This window comes from Halictus rubicundus, unplaced genomic scaffold, assembly GCF_050948215.1.
Source record: "Halictus rubicundus isolate RS-2024b unplaced genomic scaffold, iyHalRubi1_principal scaffold0401, whole genome shotgun sequence".
In the NCBI taxonomy this organism is placed as follows: Eukaryota; Metazoa; Arthropoda; class Insecta; order Hymenoptera; family Halictidae; genus Halictus; species Halictus rubicundus.
This window is the reverse complement of record NW_027488942.1, coordinates 143,376-163,095: the sequence shown is the minus strand read 5'-3', so window position 1 is coordinate 163,095 and position 19,720 is coordinate 143,376. Positions and strand designations below refer to the sequence as shown.

The 19,720-nt window shown below is 41.8% G+C and overlaps 1 protein-coding gene across 1 annotated transcript; it reads left to right on the top strand.

The window, feature by feature from the left end:
• The first annotated feature begins 18,606 nt into the window (after window positions 1-18,606).
• Window positions 18,607-19,368, top strand: LOC143364281 (uncharacterized). Its single transcript, XM_076804714.1, has one exon. The coding sequence runs from the start codon at window positions 18,607-18,609 to the stop codon at window positions 19,366-19,368; it is 762 nt and encodes a 253-aa protein (XP_076660829.1).
• The last annotated feature ends 352 nt before the right edge of the window (window positions 19,369-19,720 follow it).

The window sequence follows — 19,720 nt, the reverse complement described above, 5'->3', positions numbered from 1 at the left end:
CCTATCCTCTATCATATCATATCCTCTATCCTATCCTATCCACTATCCTACCCTATCCTCTATCCTATCCTATCCTCTATCCTATCCTATCCTCTATCCTATCCTATCATCTATCCTATCCTATCCTCTATCCTATCCTCTCCTCTATCCTATCCTATCCTCTATACTATCCTATCCTCTATCCTATCCTATCCTCTATCCTATACTATCCTCTATCCTATCCTATCCTCTATCTTATCCTATCCTCTATCCTATCCTATCCTCTATCCTATCCTATTCTCTATCCTATCCTATCCTCTACCCTATCCTATCCTCTATCCTATCCTATCCTCTATCCTATCCTATCCTCTATCCTATCCTATCCTCTATCCTATCCTATCCTCTATCCTATCCTATCCTCTATCCTATCCTATCCTCTATCCTATCCTATCCTCTATCCTATCCTATCCTCTATCCTATCCTATCCTCTATCCTATCCTATCCTCTATCCTATCCTATGCTTTATCCTATCCTATCCCCTATCCTATCCTATCTCTATCCTATCCTATCCTCTATCCTATCCTATCATCTATCCTATCCTATCCCTCTATCCTGTCCTCTATCCTATCCTATCCTCTATCCTATCCTATCCTCTATCCTATCCAATACCATATCCTATCCTCTATCCCATCCTATACTCAATCCTTTCCTATTCTGTATTATATCCTATCCTCTATCCTATCCTATCCTCTATCCTATCCTATCCACTATCCTATCCTATCCTCTATCCTATCCTATCCTCTATCCTATCCTATCCTCTATCCTATCCTATCATCTATCCTATCCTATCCTCTATCCTATCCTCTCCTCTATCCTATCCTATCCTCTATCCTATCCTATCCTCTATCCTATCCTATCCTCTATCCTATCCTATCCTCTATCCTATCCTATCCTCTATCTTATCCTATCCTCTATCCTATCCTATCCTCTATCCTATCCTATCCTCTATCCTATCCTATCCACTATCCTATCCTATCCTCTATCCTATCCTATAGTCTAACCCTATCCTATCCTCTATCCTATCCTATCCTCTACCCTATCCTATGCTTTATCCTATGCTATCCTGTATCCTATCCAAATTCTACCCTACCCTCTATCCTATCCAATCCTCTATCCTATCCTATCCTCTATCCTATCCTATGCTCTATCCTATCCTATGCTTTATCCTATGCTATCCTGTATCCTATCCAAATTCTACCCTACCCCTCTATCCTATCCTATCCTCTATCCTATCCTATCCTCTATCCTATCCTATCCTCTATCCTATCCTATCCACTATCCTATCCTATCCTCTATCCTATCCTATCCTCTACCCTATCCTATCCTCTATCCTATCCTATCCTCTACCCTATCCTATCCTCTATCCTTCCTATCCTCTATCCTATCCTATCCTCTATCGTATCCTATCCTCTATCCTATCCTATCCTCTATCCTATCCTATGCTCTATCCTATCCTATGCTTTATCCTATGCTATCCTGTATCCTACCCAAATTTCTACCCTACCCTCTATCCTATCCAATCCTCTATCCTATCCTATCCTCTATCCTATCCTATCCTATCCTATCCTCTATCCTATCCTATCCTCTATCCTATCCTATCCTCTATCCTATCCTATCCTCTACCCTATCCTATCCTCTATCCTATCCTATCCTCTATCCTATCCTATCTTCTATCCTATCCTATCCTCTACCCTATAATATCCTCTATCCTATCCCATTCTCTATCCTATCCTGTACTCTATCCTATGCTATCCTGTATCCTATCCAAATTCTACCCTACCCTCTATCCTATCCTATCCTCTATCCTATCCTATCCTCTATCCTATCCTATCCTCTATCCTATCCTATCCTCTATCCTATCCTATCCTATCCTATCCTATCCTCTACCCTATCCTATCCTCTATCCTATCCTATCCTCTACCCTATCCTATCCTCTATCCTATCCTATCCTCTATCCTATCCTATCCTCTATCGTATCCTATCCTCTATCCTATCCTATCCTCTATCCTATCCTATGCTCTATCCTATCCTATGCTTTATCCTATGCTATCCTGTATCCTACCCAAATTCTACCCTACCCTCTATCCTATCCAATCCTCTATCCTATCCTATCCTCTATCCTATCCTATCCTATCCTATCCTCTATCCTATCCTATCCTCTATCCTATCCTATCCTCTATCCTATCCTATCCTCTACCCTATCCTATCCTCTATCCTATCCTATCCTCTATCCTATCCTATCTTCTATCCTATCCTATCCTCTACTCTATAATATCCTCTATCCTATCCCATTCTCTATCCTATCCTGTACTCTATCCTATGCTATCCTGTATCCTATCCAAATTCTACCCTACCCTCTATCCTATCCTATCCTCTATCCTATCCTATCCTCTATCCTATCCTATCCTCTATCCTATCCTATCCTCTATCCTATCCTATCCTATCCTATCCTATCCTCTATCCTATCCAATCCTTTATCCTATCATATCCTCTATCCTATCCTATCCTCTATCCTATCCTATCCTCTACCCTATCCTCTCCTCTATCCTATCCTATCCTCTATCCTATCCTATCCTCTATCCTATCCTATCCTCTATCCTATCCTATCCTCTATCCTATCCTATCCTCTATCTTATCCTATCCTCTATCCTATCCTATCCTCTATCCTATCCTATCCTCTATCCTATCCTATCCACTATCCTATCCTATCCTCTATCCTATCCTATCCTCTACCCTATCCTATCCTCTATCCTATCCTATCCTCTACCCTATCCTATCCTCTATCCTATCCTATCCTCTATCCTATCCTATCCTCTATCGTATCCTATCCTCTATCCTATCCTATCCTCTATCCTATCCTATGCTCTATCCTATCCTATGCTTTATCCTATGCTATCGTGTATCCTACCCAAATTCTACCCTACCCTCTATCCTATCCAATCCTCTATCCTATCCTATCCTCTATCCTATCCTATCCTATCCTATCCTCTATCCTATCCTATCCTCTATCCTATCCTATCCTCTACCCTATCCTATCCTCTATCCTATCCTATCCTCTATCCTATCCTATCTTCTATCCTATCCTATCCTCTACCCTATAATATCCTCTATCCTATCCCATTCTCTATCCTATCCTGTACTCTATCCTATGCTATCCTGTATCCTATCCAAATTCTACCCTACCCTCTATCCTATCCTATCCTCTATCCTATCCTATCCTCTATCCTATCCTATCCTCTATCCTATCCTATCCTCTATCCTATCCTATCCTCTATCCTATCCTATCCTATCCTATCCTCTATCCTATCCAATCCTTTATCCTATCCTCTATCCTATCCAATCCTTTATCCTATCATATCCTCTATCCTATCCTATCCTCTATCCTATCCTATCCTCTACCCTATCCTATCCTCTATCCTATCCTATCCTCTATCCTATCCTATCCTCTATCCTATCCTATCCTCTATACTATCCTAACATCTATCCTATCCTATCCTCTATCCGATCCTATCCTCTATCCTATCCTATCCTCTATCCTATCCTATCCTCTATCCTATCCTATCCTATGCTTTATCCTATCCTATCCCCTATCCTATCCTATTCTCTATCCTATCCTATCCTCTATCCTATCCTATCCTCTATCCTATCCTATCCTCTATCCTATCCTCTCCTCTATCCTATCCTATCCTCTATCCTATCCCATCCTCTATCCTATCCTATCCTCTATCCTATCCTATCCTCTATCTTATCCTATCCTCTATCCTATCCTATCCTCTATCCTATCCTATCCTCTATCCTATCCTATCCTCTATCCTATACTATCCTCTATCCTATCCTATCCACTATCTTATCCTATCCTCTATCCTATCCTATCCTCTATCCTATCCTATTCTCTATCCTATCCTATCCTCTACCCTATCCTATTCTCTATCCTATCCTATCCTCTATCCTATCCTATCCTCTATCCTATCCTATCCTCTATCCTATCCTATCCTCTATCCTATCCTATCCTCTATCTTATCCTATCCTCTATCCTATCCTATCCTGTATCCTATCCTATCCTCTATCCTATCCTCTCCTCTATCCTATCCTATCCTCTATCCTATCCCATCCTCTATCCTATCCTATCCTCTATCCTATCCTATCCTCTATCTTATCCTATCCTCTATCCTATCCTATCCTCTATCATATCCTATTCTCTATCCTATCCAATCCTCTATCCTATTCTATCCTATCCTATCCTATCCTATCCTCTATCCTATCCAATCCTCTATCATATCCTATCCTCTATCCTATCCTATCCTCTACCCTATCCTATCCTCTATCCTATCCTATCCTCTATCTTATCCTATCCTCTATCCTATCCAATCCTCTAACATATCCTATCCTCTATCCTATCCTATCCTATCCTCTATCCTATCCTATCCTATCCTATCCTCTATCCTATCCTATCCTCTATCCTATCCAATCCTCTATCCTATCCTATCCTCTATCCTATCCTATCCTATCCTATCCTATCCTCTATCCTATCCTATCCTCTATCCTATCCTATCATCTATCCTATCCTATCCTCTATCCTATCCTCTCCTCTATCCTATCCTATCCTCTATCCTATCCTATCCCTCTATCCTATCCTATCCTCTATTGTATCCTATCCTCTATCCTATCCTATCCTCTATCCTATCCTATGCTCTATCCTATCCTATGCTTTATCCTATGCTATCCTGTATCCTACCCAAATTCTACCCTACCCTCTATCCTATCCAATCCTCTATCCTATCCTATCCTCTATCCTATCCTATCCTATCCTATCCTCTATCCTATCCTATCCTCTATCCTATCCTATCCTCTATCCTATCCTATCCTCTACCCTATCCTATCCTCTATCCTATCCTATCCTCTATCCTATCCTATCTTCTATCCTATCCTATCCTCTACCCTATAATATCCTCTATCCTATCCCATTCTCTATCCTATCCTGTACTCTATCCTATGCTATCCTGTATCCTATCCAAATTCTACCCTACCCTCTATCCTATCCTATCCTCTATCCTATCCTATCCTCTATCCTATCCTATCCTCTATCCTATCCTATCCTCTATCCTATCCTATCCTCTATCCTATCCTATCCTATCCTATCCTCTATCCTATCCAATCCTTTATCCTATCATATCCTCTATCCTATCCTATCCTCTATCCTATCCTATCCTCTACCCTATCCTATCCTCTATCCTATCCTATCCTCTATCCTATCCTATCCTCTATCCTATCCTATCCTCTATACTATCCTAACATCTATCCTATCCTATCCTCTATCCTATCCTATCCTCTATCCTATCCTATCCTCTATCCTATCCTATCCTCTATCCTATCCTATGCTTTATCCTATCCTATCCCCTATCCTATCCTATTCTCTATCCTATCCTATCCTCTATCCTATCCTATCCTCTATCCTATCCTATCCTCTATCCTATCCTCTCCTCTATCCTATCCTATCCTCTAGCCTATCCCATCCTCTATCCTATCCTATCCTCTATCCTATCCTATCCTCTATCTTATCCTATCCTCTATCCTATCCTATCCTCTATCCTATCCTATTCTCTATCCTATCCTATCCTCTACCCTATCCTATTCTCTATCCTATCCTATCCTCTATCCTATCCTATCCTCTATCCTATCCTATCCTCTATCCTATCCTATCCTCTATCCTATCCTATCCTCTATCTTATCCTATCCTCTATCCTATCCTATCCTCTATCTTATCCTATCCTCTATCCTATCCTATCCTCTATCCTATCCTATCCTCTATCCTATCCTATCCACTATCCTATCCTATCCTCTATCCTATCCTATCCTCTACCCTATCCTATCCTCTATCCTATCCTATCCTCTACCCTATCCTATCCTCTATCCTATCCTATCCTCTATCGTATCCTATCCTCTATCCTATCCTATCCTCTATCCTATCCTATGCTCTATCCTATCCTATGCTTTATCCTATGCTATCCTGTATCCTACCCAAATTCTACCCTACCCTCTATCCTATCCAATCCTCTATCCTATCCTATCCTCTATCCTATCCTATCCTATACTATCCTCTATCCTATCCTATCCTCTATCCTATCCTATCCTCTATCCTATCCTATCCTCAATCCTATCCTATCCTCTATCCTATCCTATCCTCTATCCTATCCTATCCTCTATCCTATCCTATCCTCTATCCTATCCTATGCTCTATCCTATCCTATGCTTTATCCTATGCTATCCTATATCCTATCCAAATTCTACCCTACCCTCTATCCTATCCAATCCTCTATCCTATCCTATCCTCTATCCTATCCTCTATCCTATCCTATCCTCTATCCTGTCCTATCCTCTACCCTATCCTATCCTCTATCCTATCCTATCCTCTATCCTATCCTATCTTCTATCCTATCCTATCCTCTATCCTATCCTATCCTCTATCCTATCCTATCCTCTATCCTACCCTATCCTCTATCCTATCCTATCCTCTACCCTATCCTATCCTCTATCCTATCCTATCCTCTATCCTATCCTATCCTCTATCCTATCCTATCCTCTATACTATCCTAACCTCTGTCCTATCCTATCCTCTATCCTATCCTATCCTCTATCCTATCCTATCCTATCCTATCCTCTATCCTATCCTATCCTCTATCCTATCCTATCCTCTATCCTATCCTATGCTTTATCCTATCCTATCCCCTATCCTATCCTATTCTCTATCCTATCCTATCCTCTATCCTATCCTATCCTCTATCCTATCCTATCCTCTATCCTATCCTATCCTCTATCCTATCCTATCCTCTATCCTATCCAATCCTCTAACATATCCTATCCTCTATCCTATCCTATCCTCTATCCTATCCTATCATCTATCCTATCCCCTCCTCTATCCTATCCTATCCTCTATCCTATCCTATCCTCCATCCTATCCTATCCTCTATCCCATCCTATACTCAATCCTATCCTATTCTGTATTATATCCTATCCTCTTTCTTATCCTCTATCCTATCCTATCCTCTATCCTATCCTATCCTCTATCCTATCCTATCCTCTATCCTATCCTATCCTCTATCCTATCCTATCCTCTATCCTATCCTATGCTTTATCCTATCCTATCCCCTATCCTATCCTATTCTCTACCCTATCCTATCCTCTATCCTATCCTATCCTCTATCTTATCCTATCCTCTATCCTATCCTATCCTCTACCCTATCCTATCCTCTATCCTATCCCATTCTCTATCCTATCCTGTACTCTATCCTATGCTATCCTGTATCCTATCCTATCCTCTATCCCATCCTATACTCAATCCTATCCTGATCTGTATTATATCCTATCCTCTTTCCTATCCTCTATCATATCATATCCTCTATCCTATCCTATCCACTATTCTATCCTATCCTCTATCCTATCCTATCCTCTATCCTATCCTATCCTCAATCCTATCCTATCCTCTATCCTATCCTATCCTCCATCCAATCGTATCCTCTATCCCATCCTATACTCAATCCTATCCTATTCTGTATTATATCCTATCCTCTTTCCTATCCTCTATCATATCATATCCTCTATCCTATCCAATCCTCTAACATATCCTATCCTCTATCCTATCCTATCCTCTATCCTATCCTATCATCTATCCTATCCCCTCCTCTATCCTATCCTATCCTCTATCCTATCCTATCCTCCATCCTATCCTATCCTCTATCCCATCCTATACTCAATCCTATCCTATTCTGTATTATATCCTATCCTCTTTCTTATCCTCTATCCTATCCTATCCTCTACCCTATCCTATCCTCTATCCTATCCTATCCTCTATCCTATCCTATCTTCTATCCTATCCTATGCTTTATCCTATCCTATCCTCTATCCTATCCTATCCTCTACCCTATCCTATCCTCTACCCTATCCTATCCTCTATCCTATCCTATCCTCTATCCTATCCTATCCTCTATCCTATCCTATCCTCTATCCTAGCCTATCCTCTACCCTATCCTATCCTGTATCCTATTATATCCTCTATCCTATCCTATCCTCTACCCTATCCTATCCTCTATCCTATCCTATCCTCTATCCTATCCTATCCTCTATCCTATCCTATCCTCTATACTATCCTAACCTCTATCCTATCCTATCCTCTATCCTATCCTATCCTCTATCCTATCCTATGCTTTATCCTATCCTATCCCCTATCCTATCCTATTCTCTATCCTATCCTATCCTCTATCCTATCCTATCCTCTATCCTATCCTATCCTCTATCCTATCCTATCCTCTATCCTATCCTATCCTCTATCCTGTCCACTATCCTATCCTATCCTCTATCCTATCCTATCCTCTATCCTATCCAATACCATATCCTATCCTCTATCCCATCCTATACTCAATCCTATCCTATTCTGTATTATATCCTATCCTCTTTCCTATCCTCTATCATATCATATCCTCTATCCTATCCTATCCTCTACCCTATAATATCCTCTATCCTATCCTATTCTCTATCCTATCATATCCTCTATCCTATCCTATCCTCTATCCTATCCTCTCCTCTATCCTATCCTATCCTCTATCTTATCCTATCCTCTATCCTATCCTATCCTCTATCCTATCCTATTATCTATCCTATCCTATCCTCTACCCTATCCTATCCTCTATCCTATCCTATCCTCTATCCTATTCTATCCTCTATCCTATCCTATCCTCTATCCTATCCTATCCTCTATCCTATCCGCTCCTCTATCCTATCCTATCCTCTATCCTATCCTATCCACTGTCCTATCCTATCCTCTATCCTATCCTATCCTCTACCCTATCCTATCCTCTATCCTATCCTATCATCTATCCTATCCTATCCTCTATCCTATCCTCTCCTCTATCCTATCCTATCCTCTATCCTATCCTATCCTCTATCCTATCCTATCCTCTATCCTATCCTATCCTCTATCTTATCCTATCCTCTATCCTATCCTATCCTCTATCCTATCCTATCCTCTATCCTATCCTATCCTCTATCCTATCCTATCCTCTACCCTATCCTATCCTCTATCCTATCCTATCCTCTATCCTATCCTATCTTCTATCCTATCCTATCCTCTATCCTATCCTATCCTCTATCCTATCCTATCCTCTATCCTACCCTATCCTCTATCCTATCATATCCTCTATCCTATCCTATCCTCTACCCTATCCTATCCTCTATCCATTCCTATCCTCTATCCTATCCTATCCTCTATCCTATCCTATCTTCTATACTATCATAACCTCTATCCTATCCTATCCTCTATCCTATCCTATCCTCTATCCTATCCTCTATCTTATCCTATCCTCTATCCTATCCTATCCTCTATCCTATCCTATCATCTATCCTATCCTCGCCTCTATCCTATCCTATCCTCTATCCTATCCTATCCTCCATCCTATCCTATCCTCTATCCCATCCTATACTCAATCCTATCCTATTCTGTATTATATCCTATCCTCTTTCCTATCCTCTATCATATCATATCCTCCATCCTATCCTATCCACTATCCTATCCTATCCTCTATCCTATCCTATCCTCTATCCTATCCTATTCTCTATCCTATCCTATCCTCTACCCTATCCTATCCTCTATCCTATCCTATCCTCTATCCTATCCTATCCTATCCTCTATCCTATCCTATCCTCTATCCTATCCTATCCTCTATACTATCCTAACCTCTATCCTATCCTATCCTCTATCCTATCCAATCCTCTATCCTATCCTATCCTCTATCCTATCCTATCCTCTATACTATCCTATGCTTTATCCTATCCTATCCCCTATCCTATCCTATTCTCTATCCTATCCTATCCTCTATCCTATCATATCCTCTATCCTATCCTATCCTGTATCCTATCCTATCCTCTATCCTGTCCTCTATCCTATCCTATCCTCTATCCTATCCTATCCTCTATCCTATCCAATACCATATCCTATCCTCTATCCCATCCTATACTCAATCCTTTCCTATTCTGTATTATATCCTATCCAATACCATATGCTATCCTCTATCCCATCCTATACTCAATCCTATCCTATTCTGTATTATATCCTATCCTCTTTCCTATCCTCTATCATATCATATCCTCTATCCTATCCTATCCTCTACCCCATAATATCCTCTATCCTATCCTATTCTCTATCCTATCCTATCCTCTATCCTATCCTATCCTCTATCCTATCCTCTCCTCTATCCTATCCTATCCTCTATCTTATCCTATCCTCTATCCTATCCTATCCTCTATCCTATCCTATCCCGTATACTATCCTAACCTCTATCCTATCCTATCCTCTATCCTATCCAATCCTCTATCCTATCCTATCCTCTATCCTATCCTATCCTCTATACTATCCTATGCTTTATCCTATCCTATCCCCTATCCTATCCTATTCTCTATCCTATCCTATCCTCTATCCTATCATATCCTCTATCCTATCCTATCCTCTATCCTATCCTATCCTCTATCCTGTCCTCTATCCTATCCTATCCTCTATCCTATCCTATCCTCTATCCTATCCAATACCATATCCTATCCTCTATCCCATCCTATACTCAATCCTTTCCTATTCTGTATTATATCCTATCCAATACCATATGCTATCCTCTATCCCATCCTATACTCAATCCTATCCTATTCTGTATTATATCCTATCCTCTTTCCTATCCTCTATCATATCATATCCTCTATCCTATCCTATCCTCTACCCCATAATATCCTCTATCCTATCCTATTCTCTATCCTATCCTATCCTCTATCCTATCCTATCCTCTATCCTATCCTCTCCTCTATCCTATCCTATCCTCTATCTTATCCTATCCTCTATCCTATCCTATCCTCTATCCTATCCTATTATCTATCCTATCCTATCCTCTACCCTATCCTATCCTCTATCCTATCCTATCCTCTATCCTATCCTATCCTCTATCCTATCCTATCCTCTATCCTATCCTATCCTATCCTCTATCCTATCCTCTCCTCTATCCTATCCTATCCTCTATCCTATCCTATCCACTATCCTATCCTATCATCTATCCTATCCTATCCTCTATCCTATCCTATCCTCTATCCTATCCTATCATCTATCCTATCCTATCCTCTATCCTATCCTCTCCTCTATCCTATCCTATCCTCTATCCTATCCTATCCTCTATCCTATCCTCTATCCTATCCTATCCTCTATCCTATCCTATCCTCTATCCTATCCTATCCTCTATCTTATCCTATCCTCTATCCTATCCTATCCTCTATCCTATCCTATCCTCTATCCTATCCTATCCTCTATCCTATCCTATCCTCTATCCTATCCTATCCTCTACCCTATCCTATCCTCTATCCTATCCTATCCTCTATCCTATCCTATCTTCTATCCTATCCTATCCTCTATCCTATCCTATCCTCTATCCTATCCTATACTCTATCCTACCCTATCCTCTATCCTATCCTATCCTCTATCCTATCCTATCCTCTACCCTATCCTATCCTCTATCCTATCCTATCCTCTATCCTATCCTATCCTCTATCCTATCCTATCCTCTATACTATCCTAACCTCTATCCTATCCTATCCTCTATCCTATCCTATACTCTATCCAATCCTATCCTCTATCCTATCCTATCCTCTATCCTATCCTATGCTTTATCCTATCCTATCCCCTATCCTATCCTATTCTCTATCCTATCCTATCCTCTATCCTATACTATCATCTATCCTATCCTATCCTCTATCCTATCCTATCCTCTATCCTATCCTCTATCTTATCCTATCCTCTATCCTATCCTATCCTCTATCCTATCGTATCCTCTATCCTATCCTATGCTTTATCCTATCCTATCCCCTATCCTATCCTATTCTCTATCCTATCCTATCCTCTATCCTATACTATCCTCTATCCTATCCTATCCTCTATCCTATTATATCCTCTATCCTATCCTCTATCTTATCCTATCCTCTATCCTATCCTATCCTCTATCCTATCCTATTCTCTATCCTATGTTATCCTCTACCCTATCCTATCCTCTATCCTATCCTATCCTCTATCCTATCCTATCCTCTATCCTATCCTATCCTCTATCCTATCCTATCCTCTATCCTATCCTATCCTCTATCCTATCCTATCCTCTATACTATCCTAACCTCTATCCTATCCTATCCTCTATCCTATCCTATCCTCTATCCTATCCTATCCTCTATCCTATCCTATCCTCTATCCTATCCTATCCTCTATCCTATCCTATCCTCTATCCTATCCTATGCTTTATCCTATCCTATCCCCTATCCTATCCTATTCTCTATCCTATCCTATCCTCTATCCTATCCTATCCTCTATCCTATCCTATCCTCTATCCTATCCTATCCTCTATCCTGTCCTCTATCCTATCCTATCCTCTATCCTATCCTATCCTCTACCCTATCCTATCCTCTATCCTATCCTATCCTCTATCCTATCCTATCCTCTATCCTATCCTATCCTCTATACTATCCTAACCTCTATCCTATCCTATCCTCTATCCTATCCTATACTCTATCCTATCCTATCCTCTATCCTATCCTATCCTCTATCCTATCCTATGCTTTATCCTATCCTATCCCCTATCCTATCCTATTCTCTATCCTATCCTATCCTCTATCCTATACTATCCTCTATCCTATCCTATCCTCTATCCTATCCTATCCTCTATCCTATCCTCTATCTATCTATCCTATCTATCCTATCCTATCCTCTATCCTATCGTATCCTCTATCCTATCCTATGCTTTATCCTATCCTATCCCCTATCCTATCCTATTCTCTATCCTATCCTATCCTCTATCCTATACTATCCTCTATCCTATCCTATCCTCTATCCTATCCTATCCTCTATCCTATCCTATCCTCTATCCTATCCTATGCTTTATCCTATCCTATCCCCTATCCTATCCTATTCTCTATCCTATCCTATCCTCTATCCTATCCTATCCTCTATCCTATCCTATCCTCTATCCTATCCTATCCTCTCTCCTGTCCTCTATCCTATCCTATCCTCTATCCTATCCTATCCTCTATCCTATCCTATGCTATTCTCTATCCTATCCTATCCTCTACCCTATACTATCCTCTATCCTATCCTATCCTCTATCCTATCTTATCCTCTATCCTCTATCCTATCCTATCCTCTATCCTATCCTATGCTCTATCCTATCCTATCCTCTATCCTATCCTTTCCTCTATCCTATCCTATCCTATCCTCTATCCTATCCTATCCTCTATCCTATCCTATCCTCCATCCTATCCTATCCTCTATCCTATCCTATCCTCTATCCTATCCTACTCTCTATCCTATCCTACTCTCTATCCTATCCTATCCTCTATCCTATCCTCTATCCTATCCTATCCTCTATACTATCCTAACCTCTATCCTATCCTATCCTCTATCCTATCCTATCCTGTATCCTATCCAAATTCTACCCTACCCTCTATCCTATCCAATCCTCTATCCTATCCTATGCTTTATCCTATCCTATCCCCTATCCTATCCTATTCTCTATCCTATCCTATCCTCTATCCTATACTATCCTCTATCCTATCCTATCCTCTATCCTATCCTATCCTCTATCCTATCCTCTATCTTATCCTATCCTCTATCCTATCCTATCCTCTATCCTATCGTATCCTCTATCCTATCCTATGCTTTATCCTATCCTATCCCCTATCCTATCCTATTCTCTATCCTATCCTATCCTCTATCCTATACTATCCTCTATCCTATCCTATCCTCTATCCTATCCTCTATCCTATCCTATCCTCTCTCCTGTCCTCTATCCTATCCTATCCTCTATCCTATCCTATCCTCTATCCTATCCAATACCATATCCTATCCTCTATCCCATCCTATCCTATCCTCTATCCTATCCTCTCCTCTATCCTATCCTATCCTCTATCCTATCCTATCCTCTATCCTAGCCTATCCTCTATCCTATCCTATCCTCTACCTTATCCTATCCTCTATCCTATCCTATGCTATTCTCTATCCTATCCTATCCTCTACCCTATACTATCCTCTATCCTATCCTATCCTCTATCCTATCTTATCCTCTATCCTCTATCCTATCCTATCCTCTATCCTATCCTATGCTCTATCCTATCCTATCCTCTATCCTATCCTTTCCTCTATCCTATCCTATCCTATCCTCTATCCTATCCTATCCTCTATCCTATCCTATCCTCCATCCTATCCTATCCTCTATCCTATCCTATCCTCTATCCTATCCTACTCTCTATCCTATCCTACTCTCTATCCTATCCTATCCTCTATCCTATCCTCTATCCTATCCTATCCTCTATACTATCCACACCTCTATCCTATCCTATCCTCTATCCTATCCTATCCTGTATCCTATCCAAATTCTACCCTACCCTCTATCCTATCCAATCCTCTATCCTATCCTATGCTTTATCCTATCCTATCCCCTATCCTATCCTATTCTCTATCCTATCCTATCCTCTATCCTATACTATCCTCTATCCTATCCTATCCTCTATCCTATCCTATCCTCTATCCTATCCTCTATCTTATCCTATCCTCTATCCTATCCTATCCTCTATCCTATCGTATCCTCTATCCTATCCTATGCTTTATCCTATCCTATCCCCTATCCTATCCTATTCTCTATCCTATCCTATCCTCTATCCTATACTATCCTCTATCCTATCCTATCCTCTATCCTATCCTATCCTCTATCCTATCCTCTATCTTATCCTATCCTCTATCCTATCCTATCCTCTATCCTATCCTATTCTCTATCCTATGTTATCCTCTACCCTATCCTATCCTCTATCCTATCCTATCCTCTATCCTATCCTATCCTCTATCCTATCCTATCCTCTATCCTATCCTATCCTCTATCCTATCCTATCCTCTATCCTATCCTATCCTCTATACTATCCTAACCTCTATCCTATCCTATCCTCTATCCTATCCTATCCTCTATCCTATCCTATCCTCTATCCTATCCTATCCTCTATCCTATCCTATGCTTTATCCTATCCTATCCCCTATCCTATCCTATTCTCTATCCTATCCTATCCTCTATCCTATCCTATCCTCTATCCTATCCTATCCTCTATCCTATCCTATCCTCTATCCTGTCCTCTATCCTATCCTATCCTCTATCCTATCCTATCCTCTATCCTATCCAATACCATATCCTATCCTCTATCCCATCCTATCCTATCCTCTATCCTATCCTCTCCTCTATCCTATCCTATCCTCTATCCTATCCTATCCTCTATCCTAGCCTATCCTCCATCCTATCCTATCCTCTACCTTATCCTATCCTCTATCCTATCCTATGCTATTCTCTATCCTATCCTATCCTCTACCCTATACTATCCTCTATCCTATCCTATCCTCTATCCTATCTTATCCTCTATCCTCTATCCTATCCTTTCCTCTATCCTATCCTATGCTCTATCCTATCCTATCCTCTATCCTATCCTTTCCTCTATCCTATCCTATCCTATCCTCTATCCTATCCTATCCTCTATCCTATCCTATCCTCCATCCTATCCTATCCTCTATCCTATCCTATCCTCTATCCTATCCTACTCTCTATCCTATCCTATCCTCTATCCTATCCTCTATCCTATCCTATCCTCTATACTATCCTAACCTCTATCCTATCCTATCCTCTATCCTATCCTATCCTGTATCCTATCCAAATTCTACCCTACCCTCTATCCTATCCAATCCTCTATCCTATCCTATGCTTTATCCTATCCTATCCCCTATCCTATCCTATTCTCTATCCTATCCTATCCTCTATCCTATACTATCCTCTATCCTATCCTATCCTCTATCCTATCCTATCCTCTATCCTATCCTCTACCTTATCGTATCCTCTATCCTATCCTATCCTCTATCCTATCGTATCCTCTATCCTATCCTATGCTTTATCCTATCCTATCCCCTACCCTATCCTATTCTCTATCCTATCCTATCCTCTATCCTATCCTATCCTCTATCCTATCCTATCCTCTATCCTGTCCTCTATCCTATCCTATCCTCTATCCTATCCAATACCATATCCTATCCTCTATCCCATCCTATCCTATCCTCTATCCTATCCTCTCCTCTATCCTATCCTATCCTCTATCCTATCCTATCCTCTATCCTAGCCTATCCTCTATCCTATCCTATCCTCTACCTTATCCTATCCTCTATCCTATCCTATGCTATTCTCTATCCTATCCTATCCTCTACCCTATACTATCCTCTATCCTATCCTATCCTCTATCCTATCTTATCCTCTATCCTCTATCCTATCCTATCCTCTATCCTATCCTATGCTCTATCCTATCCTATCCTCTATCCTATCCTTTCCTCTATCCTATCCTATCCTATCCTCTATCCTATCCTATCCTCTATCCTATCCTATCCTCCATCCTATCCTATCCTCTATCCTATCCTATCCTACTCTCTATCCTATCCTATCCTCTATCCTATCCTCTATCCTATCCTATCCTCTATACTATCCTAACCTCTATCCTATCCTATCCTCTATCCTATCCTATCCTGTATCCTATCCAAATTCTACCCTACCCTCTATCCTATCCAATCCTCTATCCTATCCTATTCTCTATCCTATCCTATCCTCTACCCTATCCTATCCTCTATCCTATCCTATCCTCTATCCTATCCTATCCTCTATCCTATCCTATCCTCTATCCTATCCTATCCTCTACCCTATAATATCCTCTATCCTATCCTATTCTCTATCCTATCCTGTACTCTATCCTATGCTATCCTCTATCCTATCCTATCCTCCATCCTATCCTATCCTCTATCCTATCCTATCCTCTATCCTATCCTACTCTCTATCCTATCCTATCCTCTATCCTATCCTCTATCCTATCCTATCCTCTATACTATCCTAACCTCTATCCTATCCTATCCTCTATCCTATCCTATCCTGTATCCTATCCAAATTCTACCCTACCCTCTATCCTATCCAATCCTCTATCCTATCCTATGCTTTATCCTATCCTATCCCCTATCCTATCCTATTCTCTATCCTATCCTATCCTCTATCCTATACTATCCTCTATCCTATCCTATCCTCTATCCTATCCTATCCTCTATCCTATCCTCTATCTTATCCTATCCTCTATCCTATCCTATCCTCTATCCTATCGTATCCTCTATCCTATCCTATGCTTTATCCTATCCTATCCCCTACCCTATCCTATTCTCTATCCTATCCTATCCTCTATCCTATCCTATCCTCTATCCTATCCAATCCTCTATCCTGTCCTCTATCCTATCCTATCCTCTATCCTATCCTATCCTCTATCCTATCCAATACCATATCCTATCCTCTATCCCATCCTATCCTATCCTCTATCCTATCCTCTCCTCTATCCTATCCTATCCTCTATCCTATCCTATCCTCTATCCTAGCCTATCCTCTATCCTATCCTATCCTCTACCTTATCCTATCCTCTATCCTATCCTATGCTATTCTCTATCCTATCCTATCCTCTACCCTATACTATCCTCTATCCTATCCTATCCTCTATCCTATCTTATCCTCTATCCTCTATCCTATCCTATCCTCTATCCTATCCTATGCTCTATCCTATCCTATCCTCTATCCTATCCTTTCCTCTATCCTATCCTATCCTATCCTCTATCCTATCCTATCCTCTATCCTATCCTATCCTCCATCCTATCCTATCCTCTATCCTATCCTATCCTCTATCCTATCCTACTCTCTATCCTATCCTATCCTCTATCCTATCCTCTATCCTATCCTATCCTCTATACTATCCTAACCTCTATCCTATCCTATCCTCTATCCTATCCTATCCTGTATCCTATCCAAATTCTACCCTACCCTCTATCCTATCCAATCCTCTATCCTATCCTATTCTCTATCCTATCCTATCCTCTACCCTATCCTATCCTCTATCCTATCCTATCCTCTATCCTATCCTATCCTCTATCCTATCCTATCCTCTATCCTATCCTATCCTCTACCCTATAATATCCTCTATCCTATCCTATTCTCTATCCTATCCTGTACTCTATCCTATGCTATCCTGTATCCTATCCAAATTCTACCCTACCCTCTGTCCTATCCTATCCTCTATCCTATCCTCTACACTATCCTATCCTCTATCCTATCCTATCCTCTATCCTATCCAATCCTCTATCCTATCCTATCCTCTATCCTATCCTATCCTATCCTCTATCCTATCCTATTGTAGGGAGTATCGTTGACTCCCTAGTGCATCCGCTAGGCGACGCAGCGGGCGCCAATAAATAGGAGCACGACTCTATGTATCTAGGGATTTTCCCCTAGACACGCTCGGCGTCCTCCCTAGGCACCAGTCGCACTGAGTCTGCCGCCACGTGCAGATACAAATAAAGTTCCTCTTGCCAACATACACGTGCCTAGTTCTTTTACCTGGATGGTAGGCCCCATACCTACAACTGGTGACCCCGACGTGATTGATATGGAGCCGCCTGCGCAAAACATGGCCGTAGCCGTGCACATGGCGAAATTCTGGGCGGAAAAACCAGCATTATGGTTTGCGCACCTGGACGCCCAGTTCGGTTTGCGCGGGATAACGCAAGAGGACACCAAGTACCACCACGTGGTGGCGCAACTTGATGTAAGAACCGCGCAAGAAGTAGAGGATATCCTGCTGAACCCGCCGGAGCAGAATAAGTATACGCGGCTAAAGCAGGAATTAATCGCGCGGCTCTCCACTTCCAAGCAGAGGAAGATTAAGCAGCTCCTCGAACACGAGGAACGAGGAGACCGGACGCCGTCGCAGTTCCTGCGGCACATAAGGAGCCTGGCGGGCAACGAGGTGCCGGAGGATTTCATCCGGACTCTGTGGATGAGTAGGTTACCCGTCGCCATGCAATCGGTGCTGGCCACACAAGATGGCGTCGAGCTCGAGAAAGTGGCGGCCCTGGCGGACCGGATCAGCGAGGTCACGCCGGCGCAGATCCACCCAGCAGCGGCGGCAAACAATGTCGCAGCGCTCGGCGACATCAACGCCCTCGTGGAGCAAATTGCCGCACTCGTGACCACCAAGCTGGAGGGCAGAGGGCGCCAACCAAGGAGCAGCACGCCCAGCAGCCGGTACCGTAGACGTTCCCGATCGAAGTCCAAGGCCGAATCTCGCCCCAGCGGCATCTGCTGGTATCACGGGCGATTCGGAGACAAGGCGACAAAGTGCACGAAGCCGTGTACTTTCCAGTCGGGAAACGACCTACAGAGTCGCTGATGGCGACAAGCGGCCCTGAGAGGACAGCACGTCGCCTCTTCGTAACCGACGCGACGACGAAGACCCAGTACCTGGTCGATACCGGGGCTGAGGTCAGCGTGTTCCCGCGGAAAAAAGTGACCGGTGCGCGAACGAAATCGAGCTACCTGCTGACCGCGGCGAACGGTTCACTAATTAACACTTACGGGCACGTAGTGATTAGTGTAGATTTAGGATTACGCCGGGCATTCCCGTGGACTTTGTTATTGCAGACATTTCGCGACCCATTATTGGTGCGGACTTTTTAGCCCGATTCGGTCTCCTGCCGGACGTTCAGGACCGTCGGTTGATCGACAAAATCACCGGCCTATCG